Source organism: Poeciliopsis prolifica, unplaced genomic scaffold (assembly GCF_027474105.1).
Source record: "Poeciliopsis prolifica strain line A6 unplaced genomic scaffold, Auburn_PproV2 SCAFFOLD134, whole genome shotgun sequence".
NCBI classification, from domain to species: domain Eukaryota; kingdom Metazoa; phylum Chordata; class Actinopteri; order Cyprinodontiformes; family Poeciliidae; genus Poeciliopsis; species Poeciliopsis prolifica.
Window position 1 is genome coordinate 488,686 of NW_026562509.1, and position 18,073 is coordinate 506,758.

At 37.8% G+C, this 18,073-nt stretch overlaps 2 protein-coding genes across 4 annotated transcripts; both read left to right on the forward strand.

The window, feature by feature from the left end:
* Positions 1 to 3,264: 3,264 nt before the first annotated feature.
* Positions 3,265 to 10,486, forward strand: LOC129355425 (RCC1 and BTB domain-containing protein 1-like). Of its 3 annotated transcripts, XM_055025002.1 has the most exons (13): positions 3,265 to 3,349; positions 4,123 to 4,375; positions 4,861 to 5,011; positions 5,437 to 5,603; positions 5,846 to 6,004; positions 6,078 to 6,185; positions 6,299 to 6,441; positions 6,633 to 6,696; positions 7,106 to 7,232; positions 7,617 to 7,743; positions 7,924 to 8,075; positions 8,164 to 8,294; positions 8,909 to 10,486. In XM_055025002.1, the coding sequence occupies exons 2-13, from the start codon at positions 4,250 to 4,252 to the stop codon at positions 9,047 to 9,049; spliced, it is 1,596 nt and encodes a 531-aa protein (XP_054880977.1). In that variant the 5' UTR covers positions 3,265 to 3,349; positions 4,123 to 4,249; the 3' UTR covers positions 9,050 to 10,486. The 3 variants fall into 3 exon arrangements, with proteins under 3 accessions (XP_054880977.1, XP_054880976.1, XP_054880978.1); XM_055025001.1 differs by lacking the exon at positions 3,265 to 3,349 and having other exon boundaries at positions 3,470 to 4,375; XM_055025003.1 differs by lacking the exon at positions 3,265 to 3,349 and having other exon boundaries at positions 4,282 to 5,015.
* Positions 10,487 to 10,879: 393 nt separating this feature from the next.
* cdadc1 (cytidine and dCMP deaminase domain containing 1) lies at positions 10,880 to 18,073 on the forward strand. The gene is made up of 11 exons (XM_055025004.1): positions 10,880 to 11,311; positions 12,110 to 12,210; positions 12,307 to 12,484; positions 13,247 to 13,544; positions 13,700 to 13,906; positions 13,994 to 14,091; positions 14,938 to 14,987; positions 15,288 to 15,457; positions 15,540 to 15,729; positions 16,455 to 16,494; positions 16,585 to 18,073. Exons 1-11 carry the CDS (start codon positions 11,218 to 11,220, stop codon positions 16,680 to 16,682), a joined length of 1,524 nt encoding a protein of 507 aa, XP_054880979.1. The 5' UTR covers positions 10,880 to 11,217; the 3' UTR covers positions 16,683 to 18,073.

Sequence of the window (18,073 nt, forward strand, 5' to 3'; positions counted from 1 at the left end):
GAATGGGAAAAGTTCGAGCAGTATGAATACTAATTTACTGCCTTACATTTATTTCAATGTCAAAGCTACTTTGCTGCATGATTTTAAAAAAAGCCTGATAATGCTAAAAATACTTTTGTTTCTGCTGTTTTTTTATTTATTTTTTTTTTTTTTCAAAACCAGTCTGTCACACTTTCTTGTTTTAGTGCACATCAGTGCAAACAACCTAAGCTCTTGGTCATGACTTTTATTTTGAAGGAAGCAGCTACCTCCGGCTTTCTTGTGCAGCTTGCTGCAGCACAACTGGGGTGGAGGAAGTTTCCAGTTAGTGAAGACACGTGGTTCCCCACACTGACAACCAGAGAGAGAGAGAGAGAGAGAGAGAGAGAGAGAGAGAGGAGGCATGCGGTGCAGAGGCATTACTCATCCAGAGGGAAAACCGCGTTTCCTTCTTCTGCAGAAGCTCCAAAACTACTCTCAAAATCCACAAGCAGTGTATGTTGTTGGCAACCTGTTGCACGACTTGTTTGCATCAAGATGGTCAAGTTCTGATAGATTAGAGTGCCTCATCTAATCAGTGTTTTGTTTTCCGGTTTGCTTGAACAAGCAGGATGTGTTTTTTAATCAAGAAGAAACACAGGCTTGTGCCTTAATCAGTGCTGTGGTTTATTTATTTATTTATTTTTTTTGTTGGGAGCTCAGTGTGCTGCAGTGATTGTTCACTCAGAGCCAAAACTGGCATTGTCCACAGTGCTGAATCCACACATGCTGCTCCAGCAGCAGGCATCCACATACTGAGAACCCAGTGAAGAAATTAATAGGTTCTAAACTGGTTTATTTCCCAGAGAGGCAGAAAATGTAAAAAGAACATTTATTCTCTAGTTGGTGTCCTTTGTTGAATCATGTTGACACCAAGACGACAAAATACTAAACATACAGCTACAATGTAAAGGTTTAGATCAAAGCGTAAGCATATGTTAGACTGGTTTAGTCAAAGTAAAGACTGACAGTTAAGTCCAATGTTGTTTATGGACAGACAGAGAAACGAAAGAATTCATCAGGAAACAATGAGAAACGAACTTAAATACTGAGGCAGGGGTGGAAAATGGCGAAAGAAACTAGATGAGCTAATCAGAGGAGATGTGGGAGAGCAGCGCCAGAAAAACAGAGTAGAAACTGAGGGAAGGAGATAAATGAACACAAAACGAGATGAACTAAGACTGAAAAGGTCTACAGACAAAAACAGAAAAGTTCTGAAACTATCGTGAGAGAATAAACCAAAATGCATATGAAAGAACACATGAATTATCTAATGTGACAACACCTCTCCAACAAATAATAAACAGAGAAATAAACTGAGTAGGTCAACCTCTATCAAATGTAAATAAAGTAGGAAAAGATCAAAACTCAAACAACCAAGGATCATGACGCAAAGCTCCACAAGCTCAAGCTTTATTCATTATGATGTCACAATTCTGTCAAGGTCTGCAGCAGAGATGGAACCAAAAGGAAATAGTAAGTCATGCATGCATGTGTGCATTTTAGTTTATGAAAAACTTACATCAGAGTCCAACTTTAGAAGAAACTAAAACCACTGGAAAATGTATGGGTTTCATTGCACAGACTAGAACAATATTCTTAAAAATCTGAATAATCCTAAATAAAAATGCAACACCTGCATCAATCTATCACTGAAACGGGATTGAAATAAATTGTTTTTTATTCACAGTGATCACACTAACCAATAATAATTAACCTTACTGCTGTGAACAATCCGATGGCCAAGTGTATCTTATCAGCATATTTTAAAACTGAGCTAGCTGAAATTACTGCCTGATGATAAAACTTCTGAGAATAAAAGTGCTTACAACCCCAGCAGCTTGGTCACAAATGTATAGAACATTTGAGTCATAAATAAAATGTGTTTTATATCCCCCTAAAGTGACCGCACTTACCCCTGAGTGGCAGATTTGTGGAATGAGAGCCTCTGTGGGAGTTGTGGCTTTGCACATTGCTGTTGATATATTGATCTGTTGGCTCAGATAGAAAATTAAAACTCAGACTTCTTCCAGGCCAGGCCATATCAGATGACTGCAGGCCACAGCTTAGTGCAACTCTAGTAGGTTACTGCTTAGGGCTTCACATTTTGTAGCTTAAATATTTCTCAAACTTAAAAACTTTTGGAACAGGTCTGGGGTGGGCAATTCCAGGACGCGAGGGCCGGTCTCCTGCAGCTTTTAGAGGTTTCTACTTCAACACACCTGAGACTCTGCCCTCCAGAGTCATTAGCAGAACTCTGGAGAACTTGACTGCATTCAGGAAGTGACTGAACGATTTGAGTCAGCTGTGTTGGACCAGGGAGACATCTAAGAGTCTTGCCCAACCCTGGAATAGGCTCTACATCTTCCCACTTTTTCTATTAATGCCAAAGATAATCAACAGGATTATTGTATTTAACTCTTAATCTGATGGCATAGAAAGATACATGAATATCAATAAAACCTGCAACGATTACATGTTGCACCTCTATGTTCCCTGTGGCTTTTGAGAAACAAATAATCCAAATCTATGTGAACGTATGTCATCTGCTGTCCATATAAGATAACTACAAGTGCATGAGGCGGTGAGTTTTTCAACCTCCACCTTACACAATTCTAAAACAAAATACTTTGCGACAGTCTCATAAGAGAAATCTCTGTTATTTGAATTATTTTAATTGTCAAATAATTTCTGTGTACATGAAAATACACAAAAAAAAAAGTTCATATGTGGCAGTGCTCAACCCACACACAAAGCCCTTAATAATCAAGATTCCTTGTACATCAGAAATCTGATTGGTCCAAATGTTTCTAACGAGGGAGAGAAAAAGGAGAGGAACAACACTAAGAGACATTTGGCATAATAGAGCTCGAAGCTTTACCACTACTGGTTGACACTGGCATCCGCACTTAGGTGCATGAGGTGGACACAAATTGCAGGTTTTAGGAAATACCTGCAAAGGGCTAGAACTGCTGTTCCTTGTCGCCCTCATGAGACTGCAGAAAAGGACTGAAACCCAACACATAAACTGGATTGAACTGAATAACTTTTTAAAAAAAAAATTTTTTTTTTTTTTTTTGCTTCAGTAAAGCAAATACAATGTGCTAAAATAACAAACTTTCAGGCTAATTGAATGTAAACATGTATCCAATTTGTCTTTTTGTTTTTTTTTTTTTTTGTACCTGCAATTAAACTGTTGACCAGAAGGGGCAGCGTTGCATTACGATGGCTACTAAATCACACAAAGAAGAAAACCGTCAATAAAAAAAATCCAGAAGACAAAGAAGACGGGCAGTTGATCCCAGGCAACTGTCTCTATTTACAAAACCCGGTAAGCGATTCTTGCTTTGTGAATGTGTAAGGAATATTATAGAAATGTTTTTATATAGACAGGGCAGAAACAGAAATAGCGTTACTCTATTATTTCCTGTCTAGGGAGATGCTTCAGGTACTAAGAGCTCGATCAAAATTCTTAACTTCCTAAGCTAATGATGCTTAATTTACCTTCACCTTGACGTGGTGCCTCACACGACTTATTAAAATATAAAAAGGTGTTTTGCTTTTTGCTTGAAAGGAGAAAACCTGAGAGAAATGACGCAACTCAGGAGTTGCCTGCTTATCTAGTTGTACAACATGTTTCTCATGGCTTTTAAGAGACCTGATGGCTTTTAAGGGAAGATCCTCTGCAGCGGTCTGTTAAATGAAGTTTTACAAAAAGGATAAAAGTTTCACGAATCCCAAACATGGTTTTAAATATCCCACTATTAAAGCAGAATAAACCAGTCCAGGTTTGAAGAGACCAGGTGTTGTAGTTTTTAAACTAGAGTCAATTGAAGAGGAGATTCTTAGTAGTGATAAACTATTGCTTAATTGAATAGTTAATGAAGGAAGAGGAGCTGGATTAGAGTTACTCAGCAGTTTTGATGCATGCTATTCATAACTATGTAATTACAGTCTAAACTAGGAATGCTGATCTAAAGGACAAGCTTTGTTTCTAAGTTTTGATTGATAAATGATGCTCTGGGTTTTGACACTGTAATAAAAACAAGAGAATGTGTAAAAGTGTTTTCTTTGTTTTAACCATCTCTTCTTTTCTGTCTGCAGGAATGCTTCTCCGCCTTTTAACACCCTCCCTTCCCCTAATAGGTCGCACTCCCACAATTTTCCTGAACTCTTTTATTACTGACTTTTCCTCATCATCATTGCGGGGGAACTAAAATTAGCAGCAGTCATGGTAGATGTCAGTAAATGGCCCCTGTTCTCGCTGCTGAGCAGTGAGGAGCGAGCCACAGTCCGTCAGGCCTGTATCTTTGGGACATCGGCAAACGAAGCTATCTATGTCACTCAAGAAAATGACGTGAGCATAAACTGTTTTAAGTTGCACACACGAGAGCATACAGTGTCATTTGAAGGTATTCACATGTCTTGTACTTTCTCCACACCTTATATGTATTTTATTGTGATTATTATGACATGGACCAGGTGTCTGGGTTTTATAAAAGACTGGCCATTGTCAAAAAGAAGTGCTGTTTGTCGTTTGCAAGCCAAGTAAGCATGGTGCGCTGTGACATGAGACCAAATGAGGCTTTATTCTCACATGCAAAATGCTGCGTGGGGAAGAAAATGAACGCTGCACATATCCCTAAACAGGGTGGTGACAGCTGCAGGTGTACTTGCTCTTCAACAGGGACAATCCTGAAGGAAAATCCTTCCACATTGCTAGTAGGTGTGGAGGAAGCTCATCTTTTGGAGCTACTTGAAGTTGCTCCAACAGAATAAATGAGCTTATTATGTGAAATGCACGTATTTTATTGTATCCTTTGTATAATTCTTTATTTTTAGGTGTATGCATTTGGTCTAAACTGCAGTGGCTGCCTTGGGACAGGTGACAGTGTGAGCACCATTGTGCCAAAGAAACTGGACTTCCTGCAGGGGAAGAAGATTGTCAGCCTCAGCTATGGCAGTGGACCTCATGTCCTGTTGGCTACAGAAGGCAGGTTATTACATTCAGTTAGTATGTGTTTTGCTCCTTTAGCGGTTAAGTGCTAACGTCTTAACAACCTTTAAATTTAAGTTGAAATCTTATGTCGTATGACTTTTAGAATCTATTTTTGTTGGGGTTTTTTCCCCATGTCTTGAGGGAAATAACGTAAACATGTGGAATGTCTCAGTAGTTTAACTATAAGCAAAACACCTTTAAGATTACTTTTCAATTGAGATTTTTTTCCTTTCAAAACGGGAATTTTAGGGCTTTTCTAGTCACATTTGCAAGACTTTAGTGACTTGATCACAAGCAAACAGTAATAACACTTTAATCTGGCTTGCAGACTAAAGTGTCACTTTGGTTTTCATGCTGTTTGTGTTTGTATCTTCTAAAATCACACAAGTAAAGGATGTATATCTGTTGCTGTCTCTCAGATGGACAGGTGTTTGCCTGGGGTCATAACGGTTACAGTCAGCTAGGGAACGGCACGACCAACCCGGGATTTTCAGCCGTGGCGATCACAGCGAACCTACAGAACAAGAAAGTGATGGAGGTGGCATGCGGCTCACATCATTCTCTGGCTCTCACTCACGACGGAGAGGTAAGCATTATTTTTATTATCGCCTTGCCTGTTATTGGTAATGTATAACATGTATTTTATTTATCCTACTACTTAATTAAATTGGTTCATTAAATAATGAGGTCACAGCAAAGGAATATAAAATAACTTGTACAATTTATGAAATGGAATAAACTGGTTGATTTAAAAAAAAATGCTAAAAAAATTTACACACAAATCTTCTATATTCTGTTTAAATGTAAACATTACCATCCTCCCCGAAGGTGTTTGCATGGGGTTATAACAACTGTGGCCAGGTGGGTTCAGGCTCCACAGCCAACCAGCCGTACCCAAGGAAAGTCTGCAGCAGCCTGCAGGGCAAGACTGCAGTGAGCATCACATGTGGACAAGCGTCCTCCATGGCTCTGATTGACAACGGAGAGGTGATGATGCTGTGTTTATTTTTCCTAATCCTTCTAAGAGCCTGAACTTGATACAGTGTTTTTGTACTTGTAGATTTACGGTTGGGGCTACAATGGAAACGGGCAGCTGGGAACTGGGAACAATGGCAATCAGCTTTCTCCTTGTTGCCTTACTACGCTTCAAGGGTTGTGCATTCAACAAGTAAGAACTTTCTAATTTGCTGTATAGTTTTTAAGTAATCATGGTATACAATTATTTAACTGCGTTGGTTGAATGTCAAATTCAACTCCAGTAGCTCTTTTCCTCTTGTCCAGATTGTTTCAGGATATGGACACTGCTTGGCCCTAACAGACGAAGGACTACTTTATGCCTGGGGAGCAAATACTTATGGTCAACTAGGAACTGGCAATAAGAACAACCATCTCACTCCTGTGCAAATCATGGCTGACAAAGAGAGGTAAAGTGGAAGAGAACGCATTTGAAACAAAAGATTCTTTTTCCATTTGGGATTTCACTTCCCTACTTCCTGTCTTTGTTTCCACCCTGTCTTGGCAAAATTATCATTTTCCTTTTCATGCCCAATGACTTCAGGGCAGATGCCCATCATGCGTTTCTGTGCTGTGTATAAATAAATCTGTAATCCTGTAGGGTTGTAGAGATTGCAGCATGCCACTCGACACACACTTCAGCAGCCAAGACTTCAAGCGGCAAGGTACATATTCTATTTTATCTTTGCAATATTTATGTATGGACAGAATTGTTCAGGAAACTTTTTTTTTTTCACAATTCATGTTAAAATGATCTATTTTTAAAACGACACACATCTACCTCGGAGGTTTTGACAGAGAAAATGTCAAAAAGGATGAAATGTTTAAGCTTTTCAAAGTCAAGATAACCAGAATATAATTGATTAATTCAGTCTAGTACTTATTAAAGTTTAACAACACAAACAAGATAAATCTTGCATGTAATCATTGAAGTTCATAGCAAGTCAAACTAAGAAATTTTCCCAATGATGCTAACTAGATCAATCCAGTTAGTCAAATTAGGAGATCATCAGAATCGAGCTATAAATGAACCCAGTCAAATTTAAAGTACTATTTCAAATACCTGTTTTTCAGGTGTACATGTGGGGTCAGTGTCGAGGCCAGCTGATCTCTCGTCCTCGCCTCTCCCACCTCAGCAGCACGGATGATGTGTTCGCCTGCTTCGCTACGCCCCCTGTGACGTGGCGCCTCGTGTCTATGGGTGAGAAAAATAAAACGATGAGGACGACTCGTTCACTGCGCCCTCCACAACTTTTTACACCCCTGGTAAAGATGTGTTTAAAAAAAACAACTAAATTAGTCTTTTATAGTAGTAACATATTCTCATACTGTAAATTTTAGAAAGTTCCATGCTTTCTTTATTTACAAACCCACAATTATTCGGACCCCTACTGTTCGCTGGAAATTAAGGGTAGAAGAAATCTAATGAATAAATTGTCTGTGAGAATTTACCATTGCCATCAAAGACGTATTTATTTTAAGGTTTCTTACTCATCTTTATCAGGTGTGACAGTAAATATTTAGTGTGCTGTATTCACTAAATATGCAATGAAATGAAGACCACTGAACTAGATCATTATTTCAGAGTACGATGACTTCATGACGATTTCTGAGGCTCTCAGGGAAGAGTTTGACTGTCCAGACACTGCCGACCTCAAGTTCAGCATTGATGGAAAATGCATTTATGTTCACAAAGCTGTCCTGAAGATCAGGTTTGTTTATTTCTGTCTGGGAATGAAACATAATTTGAATGTTTGAGCTTCTCTGTTGTCTAATTGGCCAGAGCGTCATTAGAAGAAGGGCGCACAAGCACCAGATAAAAATAACTAATGCCTTTCACCAGTACTCCAGCTTCTCCTCAGCCTAAATGAAGTTGTTCTGTGTGCTCTTAGGTGTGAGCATTTCCGCTTAATGTTTCGCTCCCAGTGGACAGAAGATCAGCAGGATGTGATCGAGATCAGCCAGTTCTCATATCCCGTCTACAGATCTTTCCTCCAGTTTCTCTACACAGACACTGTTGATCTGCCACCCGAGGACGCCATTGGTAAGACGAAACACACGTTTTCCAAATATGTCTGAGATTCTTTGTGTTCAGGGTGACGCATTTTCTAAAGTTTGTGTCTTTGGTTCAGGCTTATTGGATCTGGCTACGTCTTACTGTGAAAACCACCTGAAACGTCTGTGTCAGCAGATAATCAAGAGGGGAATTACTGTAGAAAATGCCTTCACCCTGCTGTCTGCAGCCATTCGATATGATGCAGAGGTAATGCTATTTGGAGAATTGCTCTCCATTTTAAACATTTTGTCCTCTTAATACCATATCTGATAAAATCTAATGTTTAACACATGACCAAAGCATATCATCTAAAGGATATTTTAACATGACTAGAGGAACATTAATGTACCGCTGCTTTTAAAACATGCAGTCAAAACTTCCTCCTTCAAATGTTTGACTTTTCCCACCTTTGCCGATGCAGCGCTTTACAAAAAATGTTCATGCCTTTTAAGATTTTCACATTTTTCATCCCAAATTGTCAAAAATATTTGTTTCTGCACATGCAAAGGCCCAAAAGATTTAATACCTTTTAATGGTATTAAAAGGTTTTCATGCAAAATATTCACTCAGAGGGCCTAAAAAAATTTGTTAAACCACTTCCCACCTATGTGCTACTCTAACATTCCAATAAAGTATATTTAAGTTGGTGGTGACAAAACTGAAGCATTATGACAACTTGCATTTCTCCAATTAGTGTGCACTTAAACAGACGCATCAATGAGGAATTGTCATTTTCTGTACGATTATTGTGACCAATGGTGCATATTTGGTGAACTGCATGAGTAATACTATCATCTAACCAGATTTTTTTTTTTTTCCAGGATCTTGAAGAATTTTGCTTTAAGTTTTGTGTCAACCACATGACTCGGGTGACTCAGACCACAGCTTTCTGGGAAGTAGACGGAGCCATGCTCAAAGAGTTTATCAGCCGAGCAAGCCGCTCTGGAGCCTTCAAAAACTGAGCATTGCTTTCTCACATTTTAAAACACCAGTGTGCTGCAGGATCAGCACGCCATACTGAACTGATGGTAGTCGTCTACGGATTTTAAATCAGCACTTTGGCCAATTCCTGTGAAGTCATTCTGAATGTTCATAAATATGAATATTTTCATGCTGCAAGTGTTCTCTTCCGCCATTTTCTTAGCCAGTTCTTACATTCCACTTTATTTAACTGCACAATGCATGTGAGAAACTGAAAGGCAGGAACAACAGTAAGTACTGTTCTGCAGCTCATCTTTGTGCTGCATTCGAAGCGCCAGGTTAAGCCACATTTGAAGTTTTAAATGATGACATTTAGATTAGTGCAGATTATTTGGTTGATTGTTACTGTTCAAAACGACTGTATTTTGGACTTTGCTCTGTAGCACCTAATCTTGCCTGCATTATTAAGTCAAACTTGCTTTTAAAAGAGATTTGAGCGTTTACTTTTAAATACTTTGCACTAGAATCTTTACTAATGTGTGCTGTTACAATGTTCTAAGATCCCTTGTTTCTCTGCTAATGTATATGTTTTGAAATTGATATAAAGCAATATTTGACATAACTTAATACTTATATTTATTAATGTATTCATACAGTTACCAAAGATAAAATAAGAATCCTGCTGCCTGGGTGTCCTTGACAAAAAAATAAATGTTATCGACCAAATTAATCTGAAGGAGGACTAAGGAAGAGCTGTTTTTCCTTTTCTCAATGGTCTCTTTATTTGGAATGAATTTGATTTTGGAGCTTAATTTATGTATTCTGTTTAGGGACTGTTTCAGATAAGTAAAGCAGGTCAATGGGCAGTTAAAATGATGAGGTTGAGGTTTACAGTTTTTATTTTGTCTTGTACAAATATGGAGATTGAAACCGAAAATGTGATGGTTTTCCTTAACATATATTTTTATTGTTTTTTTTTTGTTTTTTTTTTTTTTCAAAAGCTCATATTTGCAAACTTAAAACACACGACTCTAAAATTCCTGTTAAATACTTGCAATGATTTTTTATTTTTTATATCTAGTTTTAAGATGCTCTTTGTCTGAATAAATAGACATTGAAATAAGCAAGTCTTTGACTTTCACACTTTTTGTGACATGGGTAAAAATAGATGGTTAAGCTAAAATTCCAGAATTATATTTTATTTATTTCTCCACCTCAATAATAAACTGAGCATGTCATATTAAGTAAACATGTAAATTGTTACATTTCAGAAGGGATGTGTAAATAATTGTAAATCATTTGCATCAACAACCATTGTAAGAGGGGACAATTTTGTGTCATTCTGCAACTGAAAATCCGGGGCCACAAAAAATGTCCAGGGGCTGAAAATGGCCCACAGGCCACACTTTAGACACTTGTGCAAAGGGAGGTACACTGTCACAATTGTAAGTCCCTTTCTTAAGTACCAGCTTCTTATAACATGGCATTTTAATCTGTATTTTTTCTAAAACACAAATGTCAGGATAAAAGTGAAAGTTACAAAAAAAAGGGCCACACCTTTAAATTAATGTTACTGAATTACCTTTTAATTCAGTCATTACAGTTGCAAATCTTGTTGTGGCAGATGCCAATCTACTCTAAAGTTATCAGTTTCTTTTAAAAATGTATTCTAAATAAGAATTTTTTGGAATTGCAAGCATCAATAGGAATGGATGCATGATTGGATTGAACTGAGTTTACTTTTTAGTTGTTAAAAGCCACTCACAATATGGCGGAACTGCTTACGTGGGATTCGGTCAGCCTAGGGAGAAACATCCGGGAAGTTTGCGGAAGTAGACCACATTAGCAAAGTTGGGAGAAATCAACCGCAAAGTGCCACTAATCGACGCACAAAAATAAGATGCTGATTTTTGCGGTGGTGGGTTATTGAAACTCGAAGTTAGTTTTCTAGGCAAATTAAACTTCAATCTATCTTCTGATGTTTGTACTCCCACTGTGAAAATTGGAGCAAAGTTTTAATGTAGCTACGGTTGTTAGTAGTAACAGTTGCTAATCCCAGCTCTTATTGTGAAAGAACCAACCGGAATCGGTGCTAGTCCGTTTTATACGCCTTCAAACAGCGTTAATGTTTATACCCTAAGTAGTCTTCCTCTTATCGCAACTGCGATTGAAACGAAATCTATCCACTGCTCCCTGGTTTACTTCCCGAATGGACGGTACATGGAACCGAACCGAACCGGTCCAGACTGGGCCGTGTCGAGAAACGAAAGACAGCAGCAGCCAGACTGACAGCAGGATACAAGGTGAGCTGATGGAAGAGGCTTCATGTTTCAGCACACATTCAGAAGAGTGACACTTAAAGGCATCCATAGCTTTTAAATGGTTGCTTTTGAAAGGTATGGTTTTAAAATCAGAGCTTTTAAGTGTCATCGAGTGTAATATAGCAATACTAGGCTGTAATAATATTTACAGTGTAGTGTTTTTTGCAGAGTAATACTTCCTGATTTTTGTGTTTATAGTCCTTACCAGGATCATTTTCTCATTCTATATTGCAGAAAATCCACATATTTACTAATACAAAATTGCCCTAATGACACACCTACTGTGATAAGTTATATCTTAGTAATATATTAGTTTTAACTGATTGTTAGTGTGAATGCTGTATTCAGCTTGCTCTTCTAATGCTGGCTATATCTTCGAGTATTCATAACCTTCATACTTTTTTTATAATCAGCTTTTTATTCATTTCATTTTTATTAATTTAATTTTTATTCAAAATGAGTGGAAAAACAGGAACACTTCCCTCCTGTTGCCAGAATTAAGAATTACAATATAAAATGTAATTAGTGTTTTACAGTTGTTTCAGTTCCTGTCTAGATTACAGGCCATTTTTAAAAACTTTTTTAAACACATGGGGATGAATTCACACGCTTTTGCCATTTTCACACTTTGCCTTTTCGCGGGAGTTGCAACATTTCTAGTTTTAATTGTCTTTTGGTTATGTCTCAGTCAGCTTTGCACATTTTACCAGCAGTGTTAAAGAATTACAGTGATAACTCATTCCAGCATTGTTTTTATGAACCTATGGTGTCATCACCAAGGACATGACCCCAGGTTGTCAAAGGTGAATCTGTTTACCTTGTTGAGCTTGTGGATGGAGATATTCCCTCGGGATCAACCTGAGGACAGTGAAAGCAGTCAGGTCAGTGAAAAAGCTGCACAAAGACAGATGTTTTGAACATTGATATGCACACACCAGAGCAGTAGGAACATTTTTAATGCCTGTAGTCCATTTCAGATCCGTGGGACTGGTCTGGTGGTGGTGCATCAAGGGAAAATCTTGGGATTCCACTGTTCTGGAGTCGACCTTCACGCAGCACAAGCAGCCATCATTCAGCATGGTGCAAACCTGGCCGGCTGCCAGCTCTACTTCTCCAGGAGACCTTGTGCCACTTGCCTTAAGATGATCATAAATGGTGAGAAAGATAGTTGAGACTGATTAATATAGACTAAACTTTTCTCAAAATGTAAGTTTGAAATATTTCTATATATTGTAATTGTAACAGTAACAGTAACAGACAGGCTTGCAGCAATCTGAAGACGCGTCTGACTGAAGACTTAGACAGTTTCATGAATCCTAACAGCTCAAAACGCAGAGCAGAGACGACTTCACAGTAACATATTCTGGATGTCATCATCAATTATAAAAGTCTAAAAAAATAAATTCTAGAGCAAGCAAGGACAGAATAATCAAACCAAACATAAATGTGTCAATATACCCATTAATGGTTCCAATTTGGGAGATACAGCAACACAATAAATAAATAAATGCTGCAGCTTATGAAGAAATGTAGTCAGGCAGACCCAAGACTTTTCTCTTTGGGAAAGAAAAACTAAAGCATTATAAAAAACTTAAGTAGATGTAGATAACGGTAGGAATAGCTTTCTGTTTCATTTATCTGTCATAGAGGCAGCTTCTGTTTTCATTTCTGTCAAATTTTAAACCAATACCCAGACATACTTGGGAATTACATGGATACGTGAAAGCAATAAAAATAGCAATCAACTGTTTTATTTATTCCATAATTACCATATGAAAACATTATTTTATTGTGTCAGGATTTGAAGAGGGTTGTCTTGGTAGTTTAATGTTATCTCTGCACTGCGCTGGCTTTTATGAGGGGCTATTGCACACCGGCAACACGCTGAACTTTGGAATTGTTTTTTCTTTACCTCAGCTGGAGTCAGTCAGATCTCCTTTTGGCCCGGGGATCCAGAGATCAGCATGCTGAGGTCCACGTCTTCATCTCAAACAAACGCCAGCAGCACGTCGCTCTCTGTGACAGAGGATGTTGTCCTGGACACAGTTGCAGTAGAGAACCTGAAGTCCAACAGCCGTCCTCACATCTGTGTGCTGCTGCAGCCGCTGGCGCCTGGCCTGCTGCAGTTTGTTGAGGAGACATCTAGGAAGAGCGATTTCATGAAGAGGATGACCGAGGATGACCCAGGACTGAACGAACAGGAACTCTTCAACAGGTAAACTTTGCTCTTCCTCAGAGGTTATCAGACACAACCAGGCATCCAAATGAATGTCCCCTCTACAAGAACACTGTAAAAAAAAATTCAAATTAAAATCACAGGCTGGACTGCAAAACAAAATTTGATGTTTAAAACACTAAATTTGTTTTCAGACAACGTCTAAGACACTTCAGAGAATTTTCCAGACAGTTCTTGGTTGGAACATCCCAGCAGCACAAGGAGATTTTGATCCAAATGGGCCTGGAGAATCTCTGTGTGGAGCCCTATTTCTGCAACCTGAGGAACAACATGGCGGCGCTGGTGGAGGTTCTAGCTGCTGTGGCTGCAGGGCTCCCTCAACATCAGTATGGCTTCTACAGGTTGGGAACTTAATTTGTTTTACTAAAAACTAGGCTCATAAGTTGTTGGGTTTTTTGGGGTTATTGATGATAGTTTTGGTTATTCAGAGAAAACTGTGCAACTACGTCTCCTGATCCAGTGGTTGTGTCTCAAGAGGTGGCTCGCCACTGTATCATCCAGGCCAGGCTACTGGCATACAGGACAGGTTGGTTTGACTCCATTGAAGAAAACAACTCAGAGCATGCAGGGATTTTATATCAGAGTTGAATTAACAACTTAACTTTGAATGTAACTTTAGAGAAGAGGTGCTAAACTTTTAATCACATGGGGAAAAAATTATCCAAATTATGGACCAAAAAAAACATATTTTTAAAAATTAATATCACCAAAAATGTGATTTTATTTTCGCTATGTGACAATAAACTGAGCATAAACTTTCAGTCAATTTGCATATTATTTTGAGTTTGACTACAGAAAATAAAACATTTTTTTGTCTATTCTCAGCAATAAAAACAGAATCAAGGTCGGTCTTTATTTGATTGTATTTGGCCAAGTTTTAATACATTAATTAAAATTAAAAAGACCTTGAACTTTATTACACAGATAACAGAATTTTAGCAATTTACACAATTTCATTTTCTGCCATTTATTGTACAAACAAAAGATAACGTATTAAGAAATAATAGTTTTCTTACTAAATTGCTGTCCAACAGGGCCCTCTGCTGGTTGCACCTTCCATCTTGGATTTCCATAAGCTTTAAGTTGCGGGTTGATCTAAAACAACAAAAATATATCACTCTGTGTATGACATATCTATATGTTATACATATTAAACTTTTTTTTTTATTAAGTGCTGACATAAAACATTTTTATGAAATTCTGTTCTAGTATTTTAAACACAATTTGATTGAAGCTTTTAGGTATTAAGATATTCATTGAAGCTTGCAGGATACATTTCTAAAACAACATAATTAAAACATAGTTATGCTACAGTGTTGATGTCTGACCGGTCCATTTTTTAACTTTTTTTTTTTTCTCATCGTCGTTCCAGAGGATCCAAAAGTGGGAGTGGGTGCTGTTATCTGGGCAAGAGGGCGGTCGGTAAGAACATAAAACATTTGTCTCTACAATAAAACATTACCACTCTTGTGTGACGGCAACTCTAAATTGAAATTATTATTATATTGTTTTTTTAATGTGTCCAGGTTAAGTTTTTACAGTTCATAATGCAATAGTATGAAGCAGGTAAATAATTCAAGTGTCCTAATTCTTGAGTGATTGCTGTCTTTTTCCAGCAGGTGGCACCATTATATTGAATTTCAGTTTGTGAACCAGTTCCTAAAAGTAAGGGATACTCCAATCACAAATTAAAAATATATATCTCGACCTCCCTCATCTCAGGCTGGCTGTCGAGGAACAGGCTGCCTGGATTTGGTGGGTTGCGGGTACAACGCCTATCCTGCAGGCTCAAAGTACGCAGAGTACCCCCAAATGGACTCTACACAGGAGGACCGTCAGAGACGCAAATACAGATACATCATCCACGCAGAACAGAACGCCCTCACATTCAGGTCAGCTCATTCAACACCTGCCTGTCCAGTTTCATTTGTCAATCTTGACTGACTGATGTCTCCTCCGTTTTTGTGTTTTCAGGACGCGAGACATCAAACCAGAGGAGCCAACCATGTTGTTTCTGACCAAATGTCCATGTGACGAGTGTATCCCTTTGATAAAAGGGGCTGGAATTACACACATCTACACCTCAGACCAAGACAGGGACAAAGACAAGGGGGACATTTCCTACCTGAGATTCAGCACCCTGAAGGACATCAGCAAGTTTGTTGTAAGTTAGCATTAGAGAAAATTAATATTTATTTTCCCTTTAAAGCTACAGTATGTAACCTTTATTATTTTTATTTTTTTTCTATATTTGTTAAAACTGTCACCATGTCGTGACAGTATGAGTCAGATAATTTGTGAAAAGATGGCGCTCCTCTTCCCTTTGTTCTGTTGTCATATGAAGAACAGCGCCGTTCCTGGTCAAAAACAAAAACAATCAGAACCAGGAGAAAGGTCTTAGCGCTGTCAATAATTCTCTAGTACTCACTGCTAAAAGTGCTAATAGCAGAGAAACAACAGACCATTACAGGAAAACTGTTAATCCCGACAACTAAACACAATAAATAAAACAAAAATGAAAATCATTTACAATCTAAGCCACTCATGAAATGGATTATAATGTCCATAAACAAAACTGACCTTTCAAAAAATATTAACCATCAGAAAAAAACTACCAACTTATTTCTATTTGTCATGCAATTAATTGTTTAATTGCTTATTGCAACATGCTTCAAGGAGAGGGATGTGAGCAGCAAGATTGACAACACCAAGACCCGTCTCCTGTTTCTGATTGGTTGTTTCTGACCGAGTGGTATATTTGTGCAGTTAGTACAAGGAGATTTTTCACAGATTATCTGACTAGTACTACACTGACACAACATGTACAAAAAATATTTTGTCATACTGTCGCTTTAAGGAGTAAAGTAAGACATGTTTATTTTCTCACAGTGGCAAAGGATTCCTCCTGAACCGTCTTCTCCTCTCGCAAGTGAGTTACAGCTTCCTATCCTGGTGCTTTTCCACTATAACTGCGTTTTATGTTTTCATGTGAAACACTGTGACCTCGTCGTTTTTCTAGATGGTTGTATTCGGAAGCACAGCTGGCAGACTGAGCAGGAGTACGTAAATAAGAAGCTGTGCACCGAGAACACCAAGAGTTCACCTTCTGGCAGCTGAACGTTAGTTAGTCATGGACGGACTAGCCTGTGCACGAGCTCCATCCACGGACGTTACACAAGGGGCGAATAATTTGCTGATGGTAAAATCTACCAAAAGTATTTCTTCCTTTACAGATTTCATGTTTCTTGTCTTTTTGTCACACACTTCAATGTTTCAGATCATTTCAAGCAAAGATAACCTCTATCAACACCATGTTTAGTAGGCCGCTAAAAATATCCTTTTTTTTTTTTCTCGTCAGCCCACAAAATATTTTCTTCAAATTCTTGGGGATCATTAATCTTTTTTTGTCTTTTTACTTGTTTACTTACATTAATCTTGTCTAATCTTAAATGCTTCTGTTAAACAATTTCAGTGTGTCAAGAAAACAGAAACAGAAGAAACCTGTAAGGGGGAAGATGTACAAACAGTTTTACAATTTATTTGAACATTTGGGACAACGTAGTAACCTCATCAACATGCAGAGTTAGTCGTATATGCAAAAAGTTAATATAAAGTGAAATTGCTTTATATTTCCATATAAGAGGACTAAACGGTTGAGGATGGATGCTAAGGTGAGACTTATTGACAGAGACTTGACAGAAATTTAAAGGAATGCAGATTGCACTATTTCCAGATGTTTTTATTTGACAGTTTAATACAGAATATCTAAACACATTAAGTTTATTTTCTGTTTTAATCCTTAGCTATTTGTATTTTTTTGTCCATGGTTCAGACAAAGAAGCTTAATGTTGCCTGTGTCAACAGATGACTTTCAAAGTTTGAAAGCAGCAGTGACCAAGTTTTGGATCTGAAAAGATAAAAGAAAAAAAGCTGAGTGAAACCAAAATGCTACATTGATATGTGAAAAAAAAATTGTAAAGAAAGGGATTTCATTGTGATTTGTTGGAACCTTTTTGCCTTTTAGTTTTCAGCTTGTAAAATTATGTCTGTACGAAAAAGTTTATTGTTCAGAATGTGAAACTCATTCTATTGGTTAAAGATTTCAAGCATTTATCTCTCTATATCTCCCCATCTTTATTTTGATAACTGTGGTTTGCAGTTAATAAAAACCCAAAATTCACTTTTTCCCACAATTAGTCAGACACAATCCCCTACCCCTGATTTATTAGGATAAAGGTTTTTTTTTCTTACTTCTATTTATGCAATAAGCTTACCACAATTACCTTTTTTGGTAAGCCATAAGTCATCATTGTGGACTCCACAACATTTAACATTTTAAATAAACTGTATAGTTTTCCTTGTGTAATTTGAATTTTGGGTTTTCTTCAGCTGTAACTCAGAAGTGTCAGAAACACTGACGGTTTCTGACGTGTCAGCAGGAGGCAGACCAAGCAGGCTCGGTCCACCTCTGATCACAAATGAAAGAAATAAACACTTAAAATATTTCA